The 24,568-nt window shown below is 45.1% G+C and overlaps 1 protein-coding gene across 5 annotated transcripts in view; it reads left to right on the top strand.

The window, feature by feature from the left end:
- Positions 1–24,568, top strand: part of GLI2 (GLI family zinc finger 2) — a 195,198-nt gene that overhangs the window by 119,711 nt on the left and 50,919 nt on the right. For 3 of the 5 annotated variants that reach the window (XM_054830597.1, XM_054830596.1, XM_054830593.1), the window contains exon 3: positions 6,251–6,359. The exons of 1 other annotated variant lie outside the window; for it this stretch is intronic. In XM_054830597.1, coding sequence (XP_054686572.1) covers positions 6,251–6,359 — 109 coding nt within the window. The remainder of the gene's footprint in view (positions 1–6,250; positions 6,360–24,568) is intronic. One more of the 5 variants, XM_054830594.1, reaches the window with a different exon arrangement.

Genomic DNA, 24,568 nt, shown 5'->3' with positions numbered 1-24,568 from the left:
GAGATCATTATTCTGGGGACGTCACACAAACACAAAAACATCTCCCTTGCCGACACCTACAGCCCCGCAGCACTTTGCTGGAGGGGCGGCCATCCAAATACAACACTGAAACACCCAGGAGGGACTATCAAAGGGAGTCAAGTAGCCACACACACACTCAGTCGCCCGGGGCCAGTTTGCCTCCCCTGCTCGCACGCCGAGCATGCCTGACTGTCCGGGGATGCTCTGGAGCCCACCGAGCCCAGGCAAGCTCTAATGTGAGGAAAATCACTGCCAGGAGGCTGGGGAGAAAAGCATGAGACCCTCTTTGCTGTTTCAAAGCAAACCTGACGTTTGCCACCATGGTTGTTGGATGCCAGAACATGTTCCTTTAAAATGTACGCTGTGGATAAGTAAAATTGGGACTTTAAAAAGCCTAACAAGAAATGAGTGCTGCCTCCAATTTAATTCTTGCTTGATGCTGTGGGCTTCTCTAGGTGATGACTGAGTGAAGGACACTTCGTGTTTGTTGTGTCTTTAACCTTGCCCTTGAGAAGAGAGTGAGATTTGGACATCCAGGAGAAGATGTGACAGTGAGAAGGGCTTTTGCTCTGGAGACAGGGAAAGCTAGCAAGTGCCTCCTCTCATGTCTTAGAGGTTTCCATGTGACGTCTAATGTAGGCAGCACTTATTTTCCTATTATCCTTTTCAAAGAAGCTGGACCTGGGGGGAAAAAAAAAAAAAAGCAGAAACTGTTGCAAGCTGCCGCGTCGCACCAGGCAGCGTCCCACCACCTCCAGTAACAGGGATGCGGCCCGTGACAGCACAGCGCCACTGCTGCGAAAGCACTCGTGGACATTAACCAGCACCTTCTGGGACATCACCTTCCCATGTTTGTTCTGTGTCAGCTGCTTGTGCACAGCTGCTAATGACACTGCAGTGACAGGACTGCGTGAGCTGTTGTCTGGAGAAGTTTTTCTCCCACTAATCCAAATCAATCCAATCCCCCGGGGCTCCGAAGGCTTTTCAAGATAAAGCTGCAGTTTCTGCTTGCTGCGATTGAGGTTTGCTGGGGAAGCGGCACTTGTTTGACTGCGTAGATTTGGGCAAGTTATTTTACATTACCCCGTTTCAGCCCCCTTTGAGTAAAAAAAGAGCCGTGTTTCAGAGGCATGTTTGCTTCTCTTCCTAAGGAGAGGTAAAGCTTTGTTAGTCTTTGCAAGGTAGCTTGTGATCCCTTTATGAAAGCTGTGACCCATGCATCATTAAAACCATAGGAAATCAAGCCAAAAGGGATCTCAAGAAGTCAGCATTTGTTTTTCCTCTTTTATAAAATGTTAATTTTTTATGGATTTTTTTGTGAATTTGTTGGAGAAAGCATTACACGTACTGCATTATCCAGACAGCAAGCTTTTACTTTTTTTCTCAACAAATGACTTTCCCCGTTGATCACAAAATGGTTGTGCTCTATTTCTGGTGGCAAGGGAGCCTGCTCACAGCCAGGAGTGCTTGTTCCCACAGGAGACTGTTGGACATCTGTAGGAAAACCACATTTTTTTAGCTCACCTGGTGGCCTGTGCAGCACGCATGTGCTTTAGATAAAGTGATGGGAGCCTTGTGCATATTGGAGGGTACAAAGGATGTGTGTGGGGCTTCTTCAGGTGTCTTCCCAGTTAGTCTTGCTGCAGCACCCCAGTTGCAAGTGGGAATAGACTTCCTTTAAGTGCGTGCCGGTTTGGGAACATGATTGCAAGTGCAGCAGTTTGGGCTTTTTCCATCTGTGCCCATTCCTGTCGTTGGGGGCCACTGCCTGTTTCCACTTCTTCCCACTAGTTTGAGCCTCTTGGAAGGGGAAGGGCTTTCAGAGTTATTTTTGTCAAAGTGAACTGCATTTGAAACCCAATTGAGTGGCGTGGGGTCTGATTTCTTTTCTTCCACTGCTTTTTTTTTTCCTTTCTTTAAGCGATCACGTGTGTAGGCTGAAGTATCTGGAATAGAAAAAGCTTATTTGACCCTTACTAATTCTCCTTTTTGGGCTCAAACAGAAGTGCTGCTGTGAATGATGTCAAAACGGCGGCTCCTTTGCTCACTATACAAACCCATGCGTGCAGTCTGCGTTTCTCTTGAAGCACAGGTTTATCTGCGGAGATAATCAAAAGCCTGCATCATCCTCAAAAAATGCCTGTTTCTGATGCCTCCCTCCCTGATTCCTGGGATTTTCGGCAAAGGGACATCCCCTTTAAACCTGCGTTTCTGCTTCATATCTTTTCTCTTTGAAGCCAGAGGGTTGGCTGGCCTTTGAATAGACAAGGATGAGAATATAGCAGTGGGAGGTCCATGTCTTGCTCATAAACCTTGGCCAGAAAATCAGCTCCGACAAGTGGGGACAGGTAGCAGCGTCTTTCCCCTTATCAAACGGCGCGGCGGAGCAGACGCATTCCTGCACGAGCAGCGGCTGGGTGGAAGGTGGGGCCGTCCCATTGCGCCTTGCTGCTCTGCTGCCGTGCTTCATGCCGGGAGCTGCGTGCCACAGGCTTATTGAAGAGCCATGTTATTTCTGTAGGAAACACCCTGTTTTCCCATTGTCCCTACCCCTTGGGTGCTGCCTTGATTTGTTCTTTGGTTTTCTCTTCCTTCCGTGGGAGCCAGAGAAAATGTTTATCTGTTGTTCTAGTGGTAGGGGACTTTTGGAGGTGCCATGTCGTGCCTTCGCGCCCCAGCGTATCGTACCACACGGCTTGGTGTGGCCCAACTTTTTCCAAGCTTTCCCCAGGCCTCCTGCTAAAATCTTCCTTCTTCTGTGTAAAACAATCATCGTTAGCACTAATTGGGCAGGTTTGGGGTTAAATCTGCAAAGATCGCTTGGGTTTGGTAAATCCTCTGCCACCGCAAAGCAGATAATGCTAAACAAAAGATTGCCTTGATTAGATTAAAGTTGGCAAATTCATTGCCCTAATCATCATATTGCCCTTCCCATGGCTATTCAGGAATACATCACCATGACTTACTTGAAGTAATTGAATATAATTGTCTTTTTAACTCGTATGTGTAAAACATCCATCTTTGTTAACGGCATGTGTTGCTGTCCTGCTGCCAGCTCGCTGTCCTCTTTGGGAGGGGTGGGAACACGAAGCAGAGCTGGGTTGACGTTTATGAATTGGTAGTTGATTGCCTATAAAACCATTCATTATTTCTGACCAGGCACCTGGAAGAGAATAAAACGGAACAGCACCAGCCACCGGAGCCCGTAGGCTTGGCTGGTGCTCCCAGGCACGGGAGCAGAGGGGGAGCCCTGAAATGGGATGTTACAAAGGGACATCACCAAAAAACAACCCTTCCCCTTGCCCTCAGCAGCAGCAAAGCACAGAGGACGTGGCAGGGTTGGAAATGATAGTGGCACCGTGAAACAGGCACCTGAGGCAGGGGCATTGCTGACCCTCCCACGGCCCAAATAGTTTGAAATGCTAAAACCAAACCAGTGGTGCCAGTGGGAGGGAGGAAGTTCACGGAAATTTTTCTCCCATTAATAATCAGAGGTGTGAGGAGAGAGAAATTCTCTTCAGATGTCATTTTTAAACCAACAGATAGCTAGGAAAGGAGGCCAGGCAGCAAACACCCTGTGTTTTCTTTTCCCCAGCTCTCCTGAGTGACAGGGAAAGACTCTTTTAGCACAAATTTTCCAATATTACCTCAGCAATCAATCATTTAGAAATTCACAGTTACAAAATAAAACATAACTGGCCTGGGTTTTAAGAGATTCAGATTGACCTGTTGTTCTTAATGATTTCATCATTATTAGTGAATTAAACTGGTCCAGGGAATGGGCCCAAGGATTAGTATATGACTCTCCATACTATTAAAACATTACCACGATGCCCAGCACAGTTTCGGCCCACGTCAACTCGCACTTCTGTGCAGTTTGGGGGCTCACCCAGCCCTGGACCTGCCCGTTACAGGCAGGGTGGCCACCCTGTTTTGGGAGATTGCAAAATTTCACCTACGGGGTGCTGGCTGGGCTGTTTAGGTTGGCCTCAGGACCACGGAAGAGTTGGGTTTCTTTGTGTGGCATAAATATGGGGTGAGCACTGCAGGAAGCCCAGCGTAGGGGCTCAGGCTGGAAGAGATGTTTGTGTTGTCTGGCATCAGATGTCTGTGCAGGGATAGTTGATTTTGTGACTGTGCTTGGTGCGTGGTGATATAAAACCTCCTTGCCCCACTCTGGTCCCTAGGGCAGCCGTGGGTCGTGGCTGTAGCAGTGTCCCCAGGGAGGAGGGCCGCTGATCTTGGTGCCTGCCAGCTCTGGCAGTGGTTTGGGCTGAGCGTGGTTTGTGGAGACCAGAGGCTGTATGGTGCTGCGTGAGCAGGGCACGGGGCGTGACGGCTGAACTCTGCTGCGTTTCTGACCTGGAAAAACACTGGCTGCCTCTTAAAATGAAGACTCCTTACAAGTGTCCTTATGTAACAGATCATCCCTACCCAGGATGGTTGAAGGGTGAATCTTCTTCCTGCCAAAGCAAATCCTAAAGGATGCAAGTTTATTCTCTCCCCGAGCTGCTTTTGGGAGAGGAGGGGAGGGGAGCAGAAGGGGGGAAGGCGGTTAACAGTTACCCTACTGTGTCCTGACATTAGGCGAGCTGCTAAAATGCTCCCAGTGTATCAGGTTGTGTGCGGTGCCAGCCCTTCACTGGAGCACGGAGAGCGAGTCTGCTGTGGAGCCTTAAATACTTTCCACCCCGACTACCTTAGCTTAATGCCTTTCAGCAGAGTTGGCAGGAAGGTTGTTTTTGTGTAGTCTCTCACCTCTCCCGGCAGCCCGGCTGACGTGCCTGTGCCGCGCTGTGCTTGGGGATTGTGCGTTGCAATGGGAGTAGGAGCCTCAGATCCTCTTGCTGATATGCCAGGAAAGACATATACGGGGATTTCATGCAGGCTTTGCGCGACGGACCCAAAAGGAGCACAGCCTCACCGGACGGAGTCGGCGTAGCTCTGTTGCAGCTGGAGTCACAGATGCGAAAGGCTGAATTTTTAAGTCTTTCATAGAAAACAGTCTGGCGTTTACTGGAGTTTGCTGAGCATCAGCGAGAGACTTGGCCCAAGCTTTGACACTTTGGTTTTGGATGGTGCTTCTCCACTCTACAGAGAGATGCTACCTGTCGCGGAGGCAAGTCACAGTGAAATACTTAGTGCAGACTGGGTTTTGAAATGTTCAGTTAGGAGTTTGGTGTTGTTTTGCTTTTAGTCATCAGTTAGACAGAAAGGCCAAGAAGCCGCAGAGGGAATGGGAAGACCTGTGACAATATTAAGTAATCTTTAATGAGGAACTTCTGACTGTTTGTAAAGGCAGAGCAAGATGAGCCTTTTATCTTTAAGCCGATTGCTGGTACAAATCTAGAAAGCAGCATCATTACAGATGCGATGAGCCCTATTAGAGGGTGATTGTATGGTATCGTTATCGAGGCTCTGCTAATTGTATTTCTTTAGCTTCTGTAATTTTAGCAGGAAAGGCCCAGGCAGCATTGTCGGGGTGGTGTGGAGAAATAACCTAATGAATTTTCCATCAGCTCTACTCACTCAAATATTCTCACCGTTAACTTTTGGGGTCAATAATAAATATTAAAACCTGTAGATTTAATAAGTCAATGTAGGTGTTCTCTGCCTTTTGAGACCACTTTATCTTTCCATCAAAGATGAAACAAGCTTCTCAAATGAATAAAAAATAGGGCCTCAAGTGATTACAAGTGAGAGCAATTTGGGCTCCTCTTTCAGAACCTGGCAGTAGGCACTTTTGAGCCTCTTCTGACTGCCTAGATGGTCTGCATTAGTGCTGCTCTCGCTGTTACATTTTTAGGTAAATATTTCCAACCTGTATGTACAGACCTTCAGGAAAGGTGTTTGCTGCCACTCCAGGCATGAGGGACGACGCAGGTCTGGATCCCGCCAGGCTCTGTTGAGTCTGATTTGCGTTGCAAGTCTAGTTTTCCTTGGTGCTTCCTATAATCTCCTCAAGTTCAAAGAGCGCTTAGCTGCTTGTCTTTGTCAAAAACCCTGTTGGAGATCTTTTATGTCGAAGATGTAGGATTTCTCCGCATGACTTTGATTATTTATTCATTCCACTTCTCTGGTGTATGATAGCGCTGATATCATGAAGACCCCTTGTCTTGCACTGCTCTTGCTCTGAAATTCATGGAGATTTAGTGCCTTTGAAATTGTTTTAAAAGGAAAGGAAAAGTTTTTGAAGTCCCTTTTTTTTTTCTTCTTCTATTCCCCTCAGCAGTGCCGCAGCACATTTTTCCGGCCTTCCACGCTCCTTTGCCAATTGACATGCGCCACCAGGAAGGACGATACCATTACGAACCTCACTCTATCCACGCTATCCACGGGTAAGTCTCGCACCTCCGCTCCCATGCCTTGCTAAAATGTTGGCTACCCGCGGTACGCTGAATCCCGCTGCTAAGGTCCCAGGGACTCGCTGCCCTCCTGGCAGGCTGGCCCCGCTGGCCACCCCCTGCCCCGCTGTCCCCGTCCAGTGGCAATCCTGACCTGCCTGGCAGGAGTGCTCTACAGCTCCATTAAACCTATAGAAGTGCCGTATAGCAGCTGGATGGGAGTGCAGGGCTTCTGTGTCGTTATCCGGCTGAGGTCCCGGGGACAGGCTTGACTTGTGTTTTTGCGCCTGTGGTGTTTCTCATGTCACACTGCGCCTGGGTCGTTTCTGGCACCATCTTGGTGAAGACCCAGTGCTGCTCCCTCCATTTGGAGACCTCGCGTACCATTCCTCCCTGCCCATTGTTTGGGGGGACGGCGGGGAAAGGCTGCCAGGAATACTGTAATGCACTTCGATTTCACCGGACGATGACCTAGACAGGCTGGGTGATGTTTTCTAAAATGCGGCAAAGAGGCAGGACTTCACGCGGGTGTCCATGTCTGCTCTGGAGGGGCAGGACCCTGGGTCTCAGTGGTGACCTCCTTGTGAGAGTCACCCTCCTTAGGGCAGCTGATGGCTGGCCAGCGAGCACAGGCACCATTCGGGGGCTGTACTCTGGGAAGGGGGATCTCAGTCGATCTCCTCATCCAGGACATGACAGCTCAATAGTCCTTGATGCCTTGGAGGACATGTTTACAGAGAGATCCAGGTTCACCTCCTGTAAGCTTCGACCAGGGCACGGAAAAAGGAGCCAGCAGAGATGTGAGCAAAGGCTGTAGTGACTGTGTGGATAGGAGAGTTTCTCTTCATCCCTGAAACACACCATCCCCGTGGGAGATGAGGAGCAGCCTGATGGGGTTGGTGGTCCCACAGCCACCCCGAAATCCCTTAACTCCCGGCCGTAACACAGGGCTCAGCTGTCAGCTGAGGAACAGGTCCCAGGGCACTCGGTGTAGGGGAACCCGTAAAGGCTGGGAACGTTTTTCAGGAAGTGCAAGGGAAGAACAAATAGGGGTCATCACTTAAAAAACTCTCATTTGATCCCTCTGTTGACTCCGTAGCCATGCTGCAGCCTTGCTGTCTGTCGGGGGTCAGCGCTCACCTGGCTTTGCAGGGACTGTTTGTAGAACTGTGCTTTTTCTGGAGAGGTGTGAGCGGGGGAACAGCCCCCGGGGGGCAAGCAGCGCAGACGGCGGCAGCCAGATCTGTGGAGTCCCACAGCTACCAGGGCTTTATTCCACTTCCAAAATGCTGCGGGAAAAAATGATAGGGCATTCCCCTAGATCCTACCAGAAGACAAGTCGTTGTCTTTTTGGCTGGCAGTCAGTTTGACTGGATGTTTAAAGGGGCAGAGCAGCTCCTTCCACGCTGCGTGCAAAGGGGAAAAGACAGAGCAAGTTGCTAACATGGGAACTGGGGGGCTGGGGGCACTGAATGAAATAGTTCCGGTCTTGCGTGAAAATACATGCAAAAATTGTAGAAAAAAAGAAAGACAGATTAATAAAAAAAAATGTACTGGGAGATAGTTAATAAGCCAGAGCTCTGGCTAATAAAGCACATACTGACTTCTGAAAGGGGTAATATTCAAAACAGTGGTTAGAAGAGAGGATGCTCAGATGTTTGGCACCAGGTTATTTGCGTGCTCCCCTTCACTCCTCGCGGGCGGGATAGGGCGCGCTGCCTCTGCGGCAGCTTCTTCAGTGGGGTCATGGAGCAGGGTCTTCTCCGGAAGGCGAGCAGGGTCTTCTCCAGAAGGCAACTGAGATCTCGCCAGCTGGTGCCATGTACCTGTGAACCGTAATGCCCAGTGACAGAAGCTATTGAGCTTATTATATTTTATTTATCATATTTTATTTTATGTATTATTTATATTTTTATATATTTTATTACGTATCATATATATATTACAATATATATTTTATTTGTCATATTGGGGTTGTCCAACTGATCAAGCCTGGCCAAATGTACAATGCTGACAGATCAGGTTTCAGTTCATCTGCGCCAGTATTAATAATCCACTGTATTAGCAGTGACCACATTTGTCTGTCAGGGGACCAAGAGTGTCCTGCTTAGTATTTGGGTAGAGTTGTTGGTAAATACCTATTGCCTTTCTTCTTTGGGATCCTTCATGTTCCCCACAGCGCCTCTCACAAAAACAACTTGTGAGGTACTGGAGAGAAAATTTGGTTGTTGGTCTTAGAAGAGAAAACATAGTTTTCCTTGAAACATTTGATGACATCAGTCTTACTACCTGGGCATTGCTCTGAAGGTTGCCTCAGTGGCTGGTGAAGCACCAAAGCTGAGCAGCAAAGTACTTCTTGTCTGTGGGGATTTTTTGTGTCAAGGGAATGCCACTTCTGTTTGGCTCTTTTCCAAGTGCCCTGGACTATGGCACAACCACACTTGGAAAATTCTCACCAGCTGTGGAGTTCGTCTCTCAACCATTTTTTCTCCTGCAATTTTATCTGCAAACATCTTAACCTCATCTCCTGCACTTTCCTCTACTTTTTGTTCTACTTCTCTTTTTCCTTCCTCTTTTCTCCTCCCATCTCTGCTCTGGAGATTATAACATGGTGCTCACCCTCCTCGCTGGAGGATGTCCAACATGAAATCACCCAGAACATGGTGGTGGAGCTGGGCTAGAGCATGCATAGAGGTTGCGCATCTCTTGTTCAGTAGTCTGGGTGGATTCTGCGGGCACGGTCAAGCCTCTAGAAATTGGAACTCCGTCCTTGTGGTGCAGAAATCCATCCTTCTGTTTAAAGTAAATAACTCAAAAAAAAAAAAAAGGTATATTTTCACTCTGGAAAATTATGGTAAATGTTTGGAAGAAAAATTGTGTCACTGAGTTTTGGCTTTATGATTAATCTGATCAGTGCCTGACAGAGAGCCCCCAATTCATCAAGCCCATATTCTAGCTGTCTGCTGTCTTGCCGGTACCAAATTTGTCTAATTACATGAACATTGCACAGCAAATTAAGTGTAGTCTCATTTGCTGCTAACTATGGGGTCTTATTATCTGCCTGGTGCATTATTTCAAAGGTTTGTTTCCTGATTGCTCGATGCGACATGGCAGTGCATTCCCCTTCATCACTGTTTGCATTTGGCCTAATGAGAGCATACATTGTTTTACCCTAACTGGAAGGAATTCATCTGCAAGGCTGTCTTGAGCAGGACCACCTGTGGGACCCTTTTCTTGAGAAAATTCTTGGGAATATGGAAAACTCAAGTAATAAAAGATCCACATGCCTACACGGGAGCCTGAAAGATTTGCTGCGTTTCTGCTCACTGTTGTCAGTCTTTATCAGTCATTTCCTTGTTAAACAGCATGACGAATAATTTTCAGGGCTAGAGTCTTCTTCCAAATCACTGAGAATTTATTTGTTGTCCAGAAGCAGGTCATGTTGGTATTGCCTTGAAATATACTTCCAGAGGTTTATTTTTTGGGGGGGGTAAAATAGTGTTTCTCCAGTCATTAGGACAACTCACTTTTCTGTGCAACCTCCGTTGATTTTACTTATTTGATGATAACACTACTCTTTCCTTTTTGGACATCTTTTTTTGGCTTTAAGAACAATTTGGCAGAATCATGGTGCCTGCTTGGCTAGTCTAGAAAAATAAAGTGTATCTCATTCAGATGATCTTTGAGCTCTCTACAGTGAAAACCAACAGGAATATTGTGGATTCAAGGCATCGTCCTGGATTCTGATACTTGTGAGCTTGTGGTTATATGGAGGATGGGGGAAAAGGCAGGACTGGAGCCCAGTGGACACTTAGAAAGGATGTGATGCAGAATGGAGTAAAACTGAGTATGGGATGAAGTCTCTTCCAGGACTGTAGGGTTAGAGCAGAATGAATAAAGGAAATTGTATTGGTATGTATAAATTTTATGAGGTACCACTTCCACAAAGCAACATTGTTTAATATTAAGGTTGCAAAATACAGCAATCAAAACCTAAGAAATGACAGGAAAATAAATTTGTGGATTCTGACTCATTTTGTATTAAATGCATTAATTACATATATGTAATATATATTGTACATATACATAATGCACTAAATTACACAGCCGTATACTGTTTTTTTCCCTGGGATCCTCACCTCTCCCACAGCACAGGATAGCCCAGGCTCTGTGGAAGAGCAACGGTGAGTGTTATATGCATTTCCTGCATGCAGCTTTTATCGATTTGTCAGAATTTCACTCTGCGCCATTGGTTGTAGGCAGAACGTAGATCAGCATTACCGGAGCAAAACTCGTCAGCCAGGGTTTTTCAGAAGGTTCAAAGCTGAACCAAACTCACATCGTAAGTTAGAGAAGGTCCTTTTCTAACAAAGGGGATATTTCATATTTTAGTGAGCTGCTTCACAAAAGCTTACTCCACTGGGGCCTGGTCTCTGCAATAACTCCCTCTGCTTTAAACTAAGGGGACTCAGCATCAGCTTTGCAAGATCGAGTCCTTGGCTACAGAGGAAAGCTGCTGGCAGAGACGGCAGGTGATTACCGATAGCTCCCTTCCACTCCCCACTTTTAGGTGTGCTTAGCTACTCTCAACTTTTTTTTTTTTTTTAAAGCACAACAAAAATAACTAAAAACTCCTTAGCTCAGCTTAAAAGTCCCTGCCAATGCAAGAGCCTTCAGGGCTAACCCTTGTAAACAGCATGCCTAGGCTTGACTCAGCAAGAAGCTTTTTAACAGTAGCTCCTAAACTGTGGTTAAAACCCACCAGGCATTACGCAGTGTAACAAACAAAAGCAGCCTTGTTTTTCTACCGACATTCTGGTGGTGTTTCAGGATGCAGTTCTGACATTATTTATTAGCAAAATATTGTTGTTGTTCTTCTGTCCACACATAAAAATAGTAAAAAAAAACCAAAACCAAACCTGCGCTGATAGTTACAAATTCCACGCTTTTCAGGAGGACTGAATTGCCCCAAAGACCTAAACATAGGGAAGACTCCATCTCCATGATAATGTGGAGTTGCCCTTAATTTCCCTCTGGTAAGTATTTTATCTGGTTTAATCATGGATCTTCCTCCATTTCCCTGAGATCTTAATATATTACAGATTTTCCCTGATATTCAGCCTACACTTTTTTTCTTTATCTGATCCTATTACCCCTCCTCGTTGAAGTTTGTTTTCTTTTTACTATGTTAAAAATTACAGAATACCTTTTCAGGACCAGTTCCAATGTTCCCGAGCTGTTTAGGCAGGGTAATTCACAGGCGGGCAAGGTGACTGTTAAACTTTTTATCATAAAAAGGCTAAGTCTCAAGTGTTTACAAATTTGCCAAATGTAATGTTGAACCCAAGATTTTCCGTGTTGGATATCTGTTTCAGGCTGGTTTGCTCTTTCCTTTGTTGTTTCTGTGAGATTCAGCCAAGAGAGGCCAAGTGGGGTTAAGGGAAAATATGTTGTTCAGCCATACAAAAAATAATCATCATCATCTTATAACTGTGCTTTGAGAAACACCAGTGTCTCTTTCTTTAGAGGTGAATTTGGTATTGTTGCAGATGTGCCTTTTGCTGTTCCTATTTTTTAAAAACACACACAAAAACCCCCTCAATTTTGCCGGATAGAAATCGCTTGAAAAGTCTCACTTCCAACACTCCCAGTGAAGGGTTGTTAGAGCTTTGCAGGTTGTTAGAGTTTTGCAGTGAAAGTTTCCGAGTGCGCCCCTGGCCCTGACCGCGCTTCAGCCGAGCTTCCCTGTCAGTGCTCTCCGTTTTCGGCCGGGGCCTCTCGGTCATCCCCTCCACCCAGGGGGATTCATGACCGCAGCCGATGGCGGAGGGGAGCTGGTTGCATCGCACGCTCGTGGAGCTGCCTTTGTGCATTATCGGGCGTGCATAAAGTGCCTTCGGTTAACCTCCGCGGGACACGGCTCCCATGAGGCTGCAGCTTTCATCCCGTCAGGCGGTTTAGGATGGGACCCCAGGTAATGGTCGTTCCTGCAGCAAGGACGCCACTTCGTTCAGCCACAGAACGTACACGCCAATAAAACGTGTGTGTTTTCATATTTACTTTGCTACCGGAGTAGAAAATCTTTGGCAGGTCGTGATTGATGGTACTGTGCTGCTTTGGAGATAGAGCGAGCTCCCTCCGGAGTCAAAGCAAACAGCTGCTCAGAGAGGCCTTCTTATGTGTTTTGCAAAGTTTTACGACTTTCACCAAATAGATACATTGCTCTTTTGGGAAACAGGTTTGGGGGCTCCCACATCCAATTTATTCGGTCCCCTTCTTTCCCACATGCTTCTTTTATTTATTTAAGAAAATAAGAATGTGTGAGTTTGCAATGGTCCCCTCCAGAAGGCTGGTTCAAACCTCTCCCTGGTCTGTAATTAGCAGGAGTGCGTTGCTTTTAGGTGGCTCTTTGGTAACCTAGAGGAGGTGATTTGGGGGACTATCAATACCGATCTCACTGTAAAACTACCAGGATTAATACTTGATGGTCGCTTGATCCATCTCCAGGAGACCACAGATTAAATACTGGGCTGCTGCTATCCTGTTTTGGGAGCTGAAAAATTTACTTTAATTCCATCTGTGCTTTAGTTTTCCCATCTCTAAAATGCTGTTACAGTAATACTCACCCTCGTGATGTTTCAAGAGCTAAGAAAAGTCAGGTGGTCTGTGACTCGTCCTGCTCCCCAGAAGGGGCCTGTGGCCAGTTTTGAGGCTGCAGGGGAGAAGTACACAGCGCTACCTACCTGTGCAGAGACTGAGACGGTACATGTGTAACATCATCTGGCCTCGGCAGGAGGACAGGCTGATCAAGTCTTCTGAAAATGGGGCAGACATAATCCAAAACACTCATCAGGGCTCGAATGTTTCTGTAGGTTTTTCCAATCTGATAAACTATTCTACGTTAAAAAACCCCAACCAAACAAACGCAAAACCCACAGCTTTCTCTTTTGGATGTTGTTAGCAATTTTCAAGCATTTTCCATTATGAAAGAGATTTGCACATCTGTGCTGTTCCTTAAATTGAGGACAGTTTCATCAGGTATGTTTAGTTGAATAGCCTTCAGAATATTTTGAAAAACTCAAAACTGAAGTCCATAGGGACCTGAAGGCGCATGGTTTCAGAGTCACTAAACTATGTGGTAAGACACAGATTGGATTTAGAAATATTTGGGTTGGATCTTCAGTTGCTGAATGCCGGCGGCATCGCACTGGAGTGAGTGGCCTTAGTGAGCTCAGATGGAGTCGTGCCCATTAGCACTTAGTAAAGATCTGGGCCACCGAGTTGCTGGTGCTGTGACACCACAACTTACTGAATGAAAAACTGCAGCTCTAATTTAGCCTAATCACTGCCAGAAGTGTAAAAACAGCTAGGAGGTTTTAGTATTGAGAACAAGAGCCTGATCTCTGAGGTCTTTTATGTAAACCTCTGGCATGTGTTCGTTTAATATGATGTCACTCTGTAATCCACCATTGCTTTTAAATGTCATTCTCAGAGCTTCATGTCAGCAAGTCTTAAGTGATAATCCCTTTGCTTACCTCACTTTATAGTAGATTAAAAGTGACTTCATGCTTCCACCTTATCCGCTGTTAAGCTTGTGCTTTAGGAGAAATTTATTTGAACTCTATTCTCCTGCTGCTTTCTAAAGAGTTTCTAAACAGAGTGTGCGGGTCATTCAGAAGCTATCTCAATGGCATTGCCCATTCTCCATTGCTTTCAGCATCCTGTGAAAATGGATAAATGTTCAGTGCCAATCTCCTGCCCTTTTAAACTCCAGTGTTATGAATTTGTTTCTCAAGTTTTCTCTTGGCTAAATGTGGAGCACTGCCCCTCCTGGCCTCTTCTTTTTTCTTAATCCTAAATAAATCCCCTCTCTAGATGGTGTTTCACCTCTCACCAGCTTCTTACAGTCTTGAGGACCAGAGATGATGAGACCTGTTGCGGTGTTTTGCTCCTGTGTAGCCCTTTCTCCTGTACAGCACAGGGTGTGCGGGTTCCCCCTTTATCTCCTGGTTGAACTTATACGCTATCCTGTAGCAGATCCTTTCTCAGTATAAAAAGCCCTCCATGCAGTTCACTTTCCTAGTCTACCCTCCTTTTTTTCCTCTCCCTAAATTTCACTGTTCTGCTCCTAGCACACCTCCTTGTGTAACACGTCCCTCCAGATACTTGCTGCATGTTGTCATATCCTTCCTCCCTGCACTAATGAACTGGCCAGGCTGCAGCCTGCAGCATATACTCAAATATCAATCTGCTCAGCCTCCTCATTTTCACTGTAGTTTCTCTGAAATCCTTCCAGTGTGTGTGGAGATAAATGGACAAAACCCATCCATCCCATTGGCTTGTGAAATGAAGCCTGCGGCACATCACTTTTCAGGTGCTGGTTAATCTGGGTTCCCAGCTACCAGCGGCCATGGGAAACAAATAACACAAGGTGCTGAGAGATAAAAACTAATGGCAGGAATGCTGGCTTGTGATACTGGAAGAAAAATGTAGGATTTTTAATGTCCATACAGAGCGGAAATTTTAAAATCTCATCCAAAAGTTCCCCCCACGCAATAAAGAGCAGAGAAGTCAATTTACCCTGGAAGGATGAAGGACTGAGTCAACTCTGCTGGGATTAGAACATGTGGTTCAAGGGATCCTAGGTATTTCGGGTCTGATTCTCGGACCACCCAGATGGCTGGGGGGAAAGGAAAAAAAAAATAATACTAATAAAAAAAGGACCCTACTTGGCAGAACTGCGGATCCGGATACCCTGCCTGCAGCTAATGCCGTGCACACACATCTGCACAAACCAAAGGGCAGAACTGGGTGCTGTTACTCTGGCAAATCTCAGATCTGCAGAGCGCTCCTGCGGGAACGCGTGCGTTTAAGCGGGCTTTCTAGATCCCTGGCTTTGACACTAAACCACGTATGTACATTTTTCTCCCGTGTGCCAGACCATATTGAGAATTTGTGATTTTACAAAAATTTTCTGCCTTGGAGGCTTTTCATGCCTGTTCTTTTATGTTTCACTGTTGATATTAAATAGACAACTAACAGAGCTAAAGTTTAGAGCATTACTCAAGGGTCAAATTTTAAAAAGTGCCTGTATGATTTCAGATCATAAATCCCACTGTATTGGGTCTGGCTAATAATATTATTTTGAAAATGGGTGTTGTGGGTTTCAAAATAGTGTCGACCCTTAGGGCTGGCTTGTGAAGAGCTGGTGATGCAAATGCACAGTGGGATTTTCAAACATGCTGGATCCTAGTTAATGTCTAACTCCCCCAGCCTTCATTGAAACTCAGGACCCCAAAGCCAGCCCTAGTAAAGGAGTTAAGTACCTAAAAATTAAGAAGATGACTGAAATGGAATTAAGAAACACAAACATGTTAATGAGGTGGCTTGTGTGTGCTTTGAGTCCAGCGTACACATCCAGGTCATACAGCTCCCGTAGGACCGATGGGGATGTTTTCTGCGCTGTCTCCTCTGTTGTAGGAGCATGCTCATAGCAGATCTCATGGGAGGATGTGCTATGGAAAAAACACATTCAAGGCTTAGTTGACATCAGTTGGCCAGACTCCACTTCAAGAGCAAGTTTACTGCATTCCCTGTACTCACTTTATTGGCATGTACAGGGTTTGGGTTTTGATATAATTGATCGTGGTGATAGTGAAACCAGGAGATTGTGAGCCTTTAGATGATTTTTTTAAAACTGATGCTTAAAACATGGCGGGATCCTGGGAGGTAGGAGCCATCCTTTTCCACCCCTTGGGCAGCAGCAGGACCTGTACCGTGATCTCTCCTCTGCTGAGCGCCTGCTATTAGATAAAATGTGAGAGTTAGGCTCCACCACCATCTCCTGCCCTTTCTACGAGTGCAGCGGTGTTTCAATGTTTCTTTGGTACAGGTGGAGCCTCCTCACAGCAGAGGTATTTCTTCCTGCCACAACTCATTTTATCTCCCTCTTACACCTCTCCCTACCTCGCACACATGTACCCAGGTCACTTATGACAGCACCTGGGTGCAGTCAACCATGCCTGAAAGAATATGTCCAGACTGTATGAAATGCAGTCACACTGAGCTTTTTGAGTTTAAGTCGCTTTGAGAAATAAATGTGCGTTCCTAAATCCTATAAGGGCCTTTGAAATATTTTCCTTTCGATTCTGTAAAAGCATCCTGGAGAAGAATTTGTCTTATTCCTCTTTTTGCCCCTTCATGAGAGGCTTTCCTAGCTCGGTTCTGGAGCTACTTAACTGGCTTGTGATTTGCAAACCAGCTTCAGGACGTGGTACCTGCTGATTGAATGCTTCATCTGAAAGCTTCTTAAGATCCCACAGAGTAACCACACATCCCAAATTACCACTGGTAGAGGAAAGACTACCAGAGTGTGGTTAATACATTAAAAATAGGAAAGTTTCAAGCTTACAGCTGCATTAGGGCGATGTTCTTACATGCATATTCTTGCTTGAGACTATTTGTCTTCACTGTGAGATAAAACACTTGATTTCATATGCTGTCTTTCATCCCAACTCAAGTGCAGTACGGTATTTTACAGGAGAAAACTGCATTGTAGATGACAAAAAAGCAGGGTGTAGAAAGATAGAGTGGTGAAGGAATTAACGCATTCAGTCATCAAATCAGCAAATGAAAGGAAGATCAATCTAATGGGGATTAGCAAAGAAGGAGAAGAGATATCTGTAGAAGATATTTGAAAAGAAATTATGAGCTGATGAGGCAGAGGGACATACAGAAAGTGATCTAGGCTACAGAACTGTTTTTAAGTCTCTCCCTATTCAGAAAAACACCCAAGTATATGCTTAACTAGAAATGCCTGCTTAGGTCCATTGACTTTAGAGGAACTTAAATGCATATTCACATACTGTCCTGGAGAGAGGCGTTCTTCTGAAGATGCCATAAAATAGAAATCTTTACCAAATCCCACTTGTGTATTCCTGCTGTAAAATTAGTTTATATTAGAGATTTTTCTGGTGCCAATATGGACTTGGCAGTTGACTTCAGACCTGTAACGGTAATGGATTATTTGCTGGTATTCTCGTGAAGGGCTTTACTTCAGTTATGTTCCTTTAGATATTTTGGCAAAGTAGAAGTCAATGCCTAATGAAGAGGGACTAGAGCTCTGTGGTTACTTCCGCATAGCGTTGCTGTGGGTCCAGCACCATCACAGAGATCCCAGAACTGCTGTCAAACAGGCCAACTCGGAGGAGCCTAGCTGCAATGGTACCATGCGGACAAAATGTCCTGGTGTTTGCGTCCTAGAAAGAGCAAGTTTTCAAGGAATTGACAGTGTTTGAGGTGCTGCTTCAAGTAACTGATCACTGCTCAGGTCAGACAGTGTGGTGGTCCTGCTTGTTTGAAAAGACCCTCAAGGAGCCAATGAGTTTTTCAGTTCTTTGGAAGGAACCGAAATGAGGTCTTTGCTGCTGTTTTACCCTGATCAAGGCACCCATTCTGTGATGACATCTTGTGGGGGGTCAGGAGATAGCATGAGAGTTAGAATATGGTAGGGACCAGGTCAGGGTGAATAACTCTATTATCTGTAGACCAGTGGGAAGGATTTTGCAGTCAGTTCCCAAGGGAGAAATCATATAAAAGTTATTTCTAGCTTTTTCCCTTTTTTCCTAGTTCTCCAGGCCAACTGTTTCTCTGTAAGAAGTAATGCCAGGAACTGATAAAAAGTGAGGTATCTGCAAAGTTTTATCCAATACACTTAGTTATTACCTGTTTGCATATTATTTCCAGTAGAAGTCTCTAAACAGAGAAATTATCATAGTGAAATCAGTGTCAGAAGACCCCAAACCACTTTATTCACTTGTAAAAATGGAAGACTTCCAAACTCCAAGTAAATGTCTAGCCATCTTTGCAAAAGAAATTGTACACACACGCACACATAACCAAACCAATTTTCAGGTTAGGTCAGGAAAGTTCAAACCCTCCCTGAGGGCAGACAGCAATGAGTTGACCAGAATGTAAGAGACTAAAATGGAGTTGAGCCAGGTTAGATATTTTACAACCCATGTCTTTTTAAAGTCCCAGAGGACCTTTACCGAGGACAAATACACTGGACTTCTGGGCTTTAGCAGACAGGAATGACGGCCGGTCCATATTCCTCACCAGAGCACCATCACACAGTGTTGCCTAATGAGTCAGAGGGAAAGGCACTCTCCCACCAATACCACTTCCTCCGTGTCCTGGGTTTTTCTTTGCAAGTCATCTATTCAAGGCTTGGCTAGGTCTTGACCTCTCTTGGCATGTGAGATCTAAAGCTGGTATGACTCCAGACTTCCCTCGACCGCATCTGGTTTGAATCCTGTCAGTGCCGAGATGAGTGTTACCGCAAGAATAAGAAACTCTTCAAAGGGTTGTTTGTTTGTTTGGTTTTTTAAGAGCTGGTTTCTGCCAAATGTGAAGAAGGTAGGAGCACTGTGAGCTGTAGCTTCTTTCCCTTCAGGTCCTGATGTGCTGATGGACCTCAGTATCCTATCAGCCTGATTTCTCCACACTTAATCTCTGCAGAGCAGGGTTTGCATTTCTGGTGAATTATATGATGGTTTCTGATAAGGACGGATGGTGACCAGAGACTTCTTGGGCTTGGTTTGTGTGCAGATGTCACATTGTTTCAGGTATGTCACGATGGTGCAGCATATTGGGTGAGTGACCTTTCCCTGGGTGACTCTGAGTAAATGGCACAAACTGAGGGACAGAAAATTCCTCGAGGTGCCTTGTGCTGAAGAGCAGATCGTGCTTCCTCCCAAAATCTTGCACTAGATGCAGTGGTTTCCTGTCCCTTCATTTGGTTTATGACTACATTGCCAAACTGGCCTTTATCCAGTCTCTGGTTGCTGTGATTGATTTCATTGCTTTGCCTTTCATAAACCCAACCCTACCAGCTCTGTGTTCATTGGTGGCTTTTCTCCCAGGCTGGGCAATTTTGTGGTTCACACGTTCACCAGCAAAATTGCTACGATCTATGAACTTCCAGTGCAATAAGAATTTGTGTATACGTGTGTTGTGTGTGTGCAGTCTTCCTTACTTACCAGTGCAAGGTCTCAATCTAATCTCCTCCTCCTGTTATCATCCTCAGTGGGTGAAAGCTAGGCTGAAAGATAATCTCCTTGAATGCATTGTGGTCTGCACTCCCCCTGATTGCATTTGAGTTTCAAATGAAAGAGCCTCTGGAGTCCAGGAGCAAATCTTCAATTAAAATGAAACTGGAGACTTTTAGAAGCTGTTCTTGAAGGCTAAAGGTAGAAGATAGAGATGGTGCAGCCAGGGAATCTGGCATCATTGGGAGTGTCACAAAAGCTTGACAGATATGCCAGTAAAAATCCATGGGTACAATAGCATGAACTGCATTTGTTGTTCCTTTTTGGCTGGTCAGACTTTTGTCCTGCTTCGTTGAACAGCAGAATGAGAGCTTTCAAGTGGGACTTGTGTAATTAAAAGTTTATCTCCTACCCATAGGTCCTTACAACTCTTCTTGCACTTGCTCTGTCCCTCAGATACTCTATGACTGAGCTTAGAAAATGACCTGTGCGTTCTTGTTCCCTTTTTTATTGGGTAGAAGCTCTTTTATAGCAGGCGTGAATGGTTGTATTAATCCTTACAGCATTCATGAGTACCAAATGTGTACTGCAGTGCTGGGTAAGAGTAATTATTTTGCCATTACATTATGAACAGCTTTAAAACTTGCACTGTAATGTGACGTGCATAAAGGGAATTGTTAATATTAGAAGTTCAGTTCTAGATAGTTGAATTTCCTTGGTTATTAATAACACTATAGATTATTTAAACTGTAAAAGATTTTTAAAATCCACTTTATTTTCACCTGTTATGTCCTTTGCTTATTTTAACATATCAAGCAGCAGATACAACTAAAAAAGAACCCCAAACATGCAAAGTGCAGGACCTAAAGTCCTATTTTCAAAGTAAACTCCGAGCCAGAAGTATTTAGACATCAAAATCCCATCAGCAGCCTGCTCCCACAAAGAATGCATGGAGGGGCTTACACCCCACTGAAATCGACTTAAGATACTTAAGGTGCAAAAAGATGACTGATGGGGCTTTCAAAAGCTGCTACCACGTGGAAAACCTCGCTGCTGGGATTTCAGCATAACTTTGATTTCCAGGGTTGGTTTGTTTGTCACTGTGTTGTCTAAAGAGGTAACACAATCCACTGCACCTGAGCAGTTCTGTTTTCTCATCCCCAGACCATCATACAATGGTCCTGTGTTTGCCTTCTCCAAAACTGGAGAGAAATGTTTAAATAAAATTTTGTGCTGAATTATTAAAGCCACTGCAAATGTTTTCATTAAAATTTGAGTATGTTTAATATCCCTTCTCTTGAATTTTAAATAGAACCAATACTTGGTGACTTAATTACTCAGCAATATCTCTTTTTTAGATTTTTACCTTATATTAATAAAATGAGTGTATTTATGTAGTTCCAACCTAAGCACATCTTGTTTTACTAAGTGCATCATTTAAAGGGCACACAATGTTAACACCTTTTGGCTTGCCTGAGACTTTACATCATGCTACACACTGAATCCCATAGTGAACTTTATCCTATGCAAGTAATAAATCATTTTCTCTATCGTTCCTGATAAAATTAAAAAAACCCAACCAACCAAACAAAAAACCCCCAACCACAACTGGTCATTTTAAAGTGTCCCCAAACATACCTGCTTTCATTGGGGTTATATTCAGACTACCTAGGGTATCATCTCAGACAGACTTTGGCTGGTGGCGTGGAAGGCGATGGCTATAGCGGGTGAGTTGAGCACCTGCAGTTGGCCATGCAAATACAGCAGCCACCTCTTCCTTTGCTGTGCATGGTTGGAGGGCTTGGCAGAGTGAGTAGAAAGGGGGATGGAGGTCTCATCCCTCTTTTCATTTAGATGCCATAACTGGACCACAGGCTGGTGTTTGGTGAGATGCAAAAAGGGTGTTTTTTGAGGTTTGTGGAGTGATGAGGAACCTCCTGCTTCTGCTCCCGGTCCAGCAGTATGGACTGTCACCAGAACTGTTAGCATGAGGAGGGTGTCTGGAGGCCTTTGCCAGCACTGATGCTGTAAACGCTCCCCCATTTTTCAGGCAGCACCCCAAGCCCAGCTGTGATTCCCTGGAAAGGGGAGGGTACAGGGTGGCTGTGCCTTTGCCATTGCTGTGTTTAGGAGAGAAATGGCTTCAGCGACTTGACATCAACCTGCTGCTTTTGGGAATTAGAAGGGACATCTAAGGTTGGGTCGGGGTCATTTAAGGCTCAGATGAGGACTGGAGATACTGAATTTCCTAGCTTTACCCAGCTAAGCTTAGTGACCTGCTTTTACCTGAGCCGAAGGAAGGTTTGGGACATCTAAAATTGGTGTGGGGCACCATGCAGGCAGAAAAGCAGGCAAGAGCGGTGGCCAGGGGAAGCGAGGCCATGGCGCAGCCGTGAGGACAGAGGTCACTTGAGGGTGGTGGTACGGTGACGAGCTGTGCTGTGCTCAGCTGTCCTCTCCTGCCAGGCTGGCGAGTGCCAGACCTGCTGGACCCCGACACAAGCACGGCAGATGTGCAAGGGTGGGCTCTTCAGCCTCGAAAGGCCACGTGCCTGTGTGCATCACGCTCCAGCTAAGACGACGATGACTCTTTGAAACGTTTTTCTGCATTTGCATTTACAACAGCTGGATAAGCCTTTTTAAAAAAAATCTGATAAGTAGCAGGCAATTGAATTAACCACTGTTGACTGTATTGCTGTCTCTTAACAAACTCCATCTGTATGGTCTCCCTTTGTAGACACAATTTTATAACTTAATTTCCCTACCAAAACATCAGTGTTTACTTAGTAAGAAATCTGTTCTTTGTCAGCTTAAAACAGTGATTTCTTTATTACCACTCTGCGCAAGGAATGACAGCACAGAGTTGGCACTGGAGCAAGTCTGGTTGAGTCTACAGCGTTGTAATGGAAACAGGGTGAACCGAGGGTCAAGTATAATGGGATTTGTATACAGAAATGTGTCTGCATAAGGAATAGCTGCGTGAGATAAGGGAATGAAAGATGAGGCCCACAGGTCTCCCTTGGCATGGTGGTGGGAGGGAGGTGTCACCATAGGTATACGGCGCTGCTGACATGGGAGACGGGGTTACCTCTGCACCGGTGTAGCAGAGATGCCTAAATCACATGTGTGTGCTCTGGCACTAGCTGATGTTGGTGGGTGTTGGCTGGGTTGGGGCAGTGGTTGGTCATTACTCTGAGAATGTCTCATATGTGATTGTTATTGATTTTGGGAAGCATAGGGTCAATGAGGGGTTTAAAAGCTATTACGGTCTGTGGCCTTCCTAAAAACTTTTCAGCAGGGTTGTCAAACATGGTATGGTGAATTTAGCCCAAATAACAAGAGGCTTGCAGGGGTTTTTTCCTATCTTTCATAGCACCTGAAGGAGTTTTTTGTGATTCCCACGGGTTTTGCAAACCACAGGTTGAAGAGCACCGGTGTAAACTTTCAGCAGTAAACAGCTGGGGAACATCAGACCCCTATTCCTTCCTTGATAAATATGTTATATTTTTCTGTGTCATTGGAAAACTGGAAAAACAGGAGAGCAGCTGTAGAAAAGGACACCAATGGATCTGGGAGCAAAAGGGGTTTGGAAGGAAGGCTTCTCAGGTGATACGTGGATGACAAGATATAAAACACCTCATCCAGGAACTGATGATTTGGGGGGTGGAGGGGAGCATTCTGGTTCCTTTGAAGTCTGTTGGAGTTGTGCAGTTCAGCAAGCAGTACTGGGGTTTTACCAGAGGACTGGGCTTCCATTTATTGCATTTAGTTTCTCCTGCTATAGAGCCTCTCTGAGTCTTATGCTGCAGGCTAGAGCTGGTAGAGAAACACCGGTTGTTTATCACAGTCAATTGTAGAGACATTCAGCTTTCTCTGAATTATTTGTGTTCATCCTTTCCCTACAGAAAATTAACTCCCAGCTGAATGTTGTCCAGATTTTAAAAACATGCATGTTTCATTCCGGTTCATTTTCTTTCTAATGATGCAAAAAAAAAAAAAAGTGATAGAAAAGACAAAATTAAAGAATGGAAGTTCAAATGGAATAGCTAACTTATTGTTGATTGTCTTATTTTATACAGAAAACTCCAGACATTTCCAAGAGAAAGCTTGTTTGGAATAAAAAGGCTTTTCTTCCTGCAGTCATATCAGTGAAAAACTTTTACCTAGTTCTGCTCTTCACCATATAATTGCTTGCTTTTCAGCATACTCGTAGCAAAGGAAAGGAAGGTTAGATCAGCCAGCCTGCTGGATCAGATCTTACATTACATCTTGAGCTCTTTGAGTGCCATTAGCATTTCCTTTTAGAAGTGAAGAAATATTGACAGTTTGGTAGGTTATCTCGCATTTTACTGCACGTTAGGGCACTTCAAAGTCTTTATGTAGTGATGGGAACTGTCATGAAGTAGACGTGAAAAGGGCCTTTGGTCCAACTAAACCTGTCAGCAAGAAGATTTAGGGCAGATGGTTATTATTAGAAATCAATGTATTTATTATATATTGTTCAGGAATATTTCCCTTTGGAGGTTACTGTGAGTGCTGTTGCTGTTTAAAATGTGTCAAATGCCAGTAAAATTAATTCCTGCAGAAAACCCAGGGAGCCCCGACCAAAAGCTTTGCTATTATAGGAATGCGTATCTTTTACTTCTTTGTGCTGTGATGCACCAGAGGCAGGTACGCAGGCAGCACGCCAGCAGCGTGTCTGGGGTGTGCGTGCGTGCGTGAGTGAGATGTGTTTCTGTGTGGCTATCACAGTCACCTCGACACACAGAGCTCCTCTGACTGCTGTGTCTGGCTTTGTAGAGATCTGTGCTGTACCTGTTCCCATTTCTTTTTATTCCCCGTGGTTTTCTGGTTGCTTCCAGTTGGTTACAACGGCTTACTGCCGCGCAGAGCAAGCACAACATCTTTCTAAAGCCTGAACGTGATAGGTTTCCCCTGTACTCCAGAAAAGAGAAGTAGGACATTTCAGGCTTTTTATAGTTAGTTGGGTGTAGGTTTCCTTTCCATGGTGTCTTGCTTAGTTATAGGATTTAAGGACCTTGGATTATGGGAAGAGGGCATTCCCAATAGAAAAGGAGCATATTAGCAGCAACATTAAAGCTGGAAGTCGCTGTACTGGAACAAAGATTCATTTTCCATTCACCCCATGATTTA

Source organism: Grus americana, chromosome 6 (assembly GCF_028858705.1).
Source record: "Grus americana isolate bGruAme1 chromosome 6, bGruAme1.mat, whole genome shotgun sequence".
NCBI classification, from domain to species: Eukaryota; Metazoa; Chordata; class Aves; order Gruiformes; family Gruidae; genus Grus; species Grus americana.
This window is presented reverse-complemented; position numbering and strand designations above follow the sequence as displayed.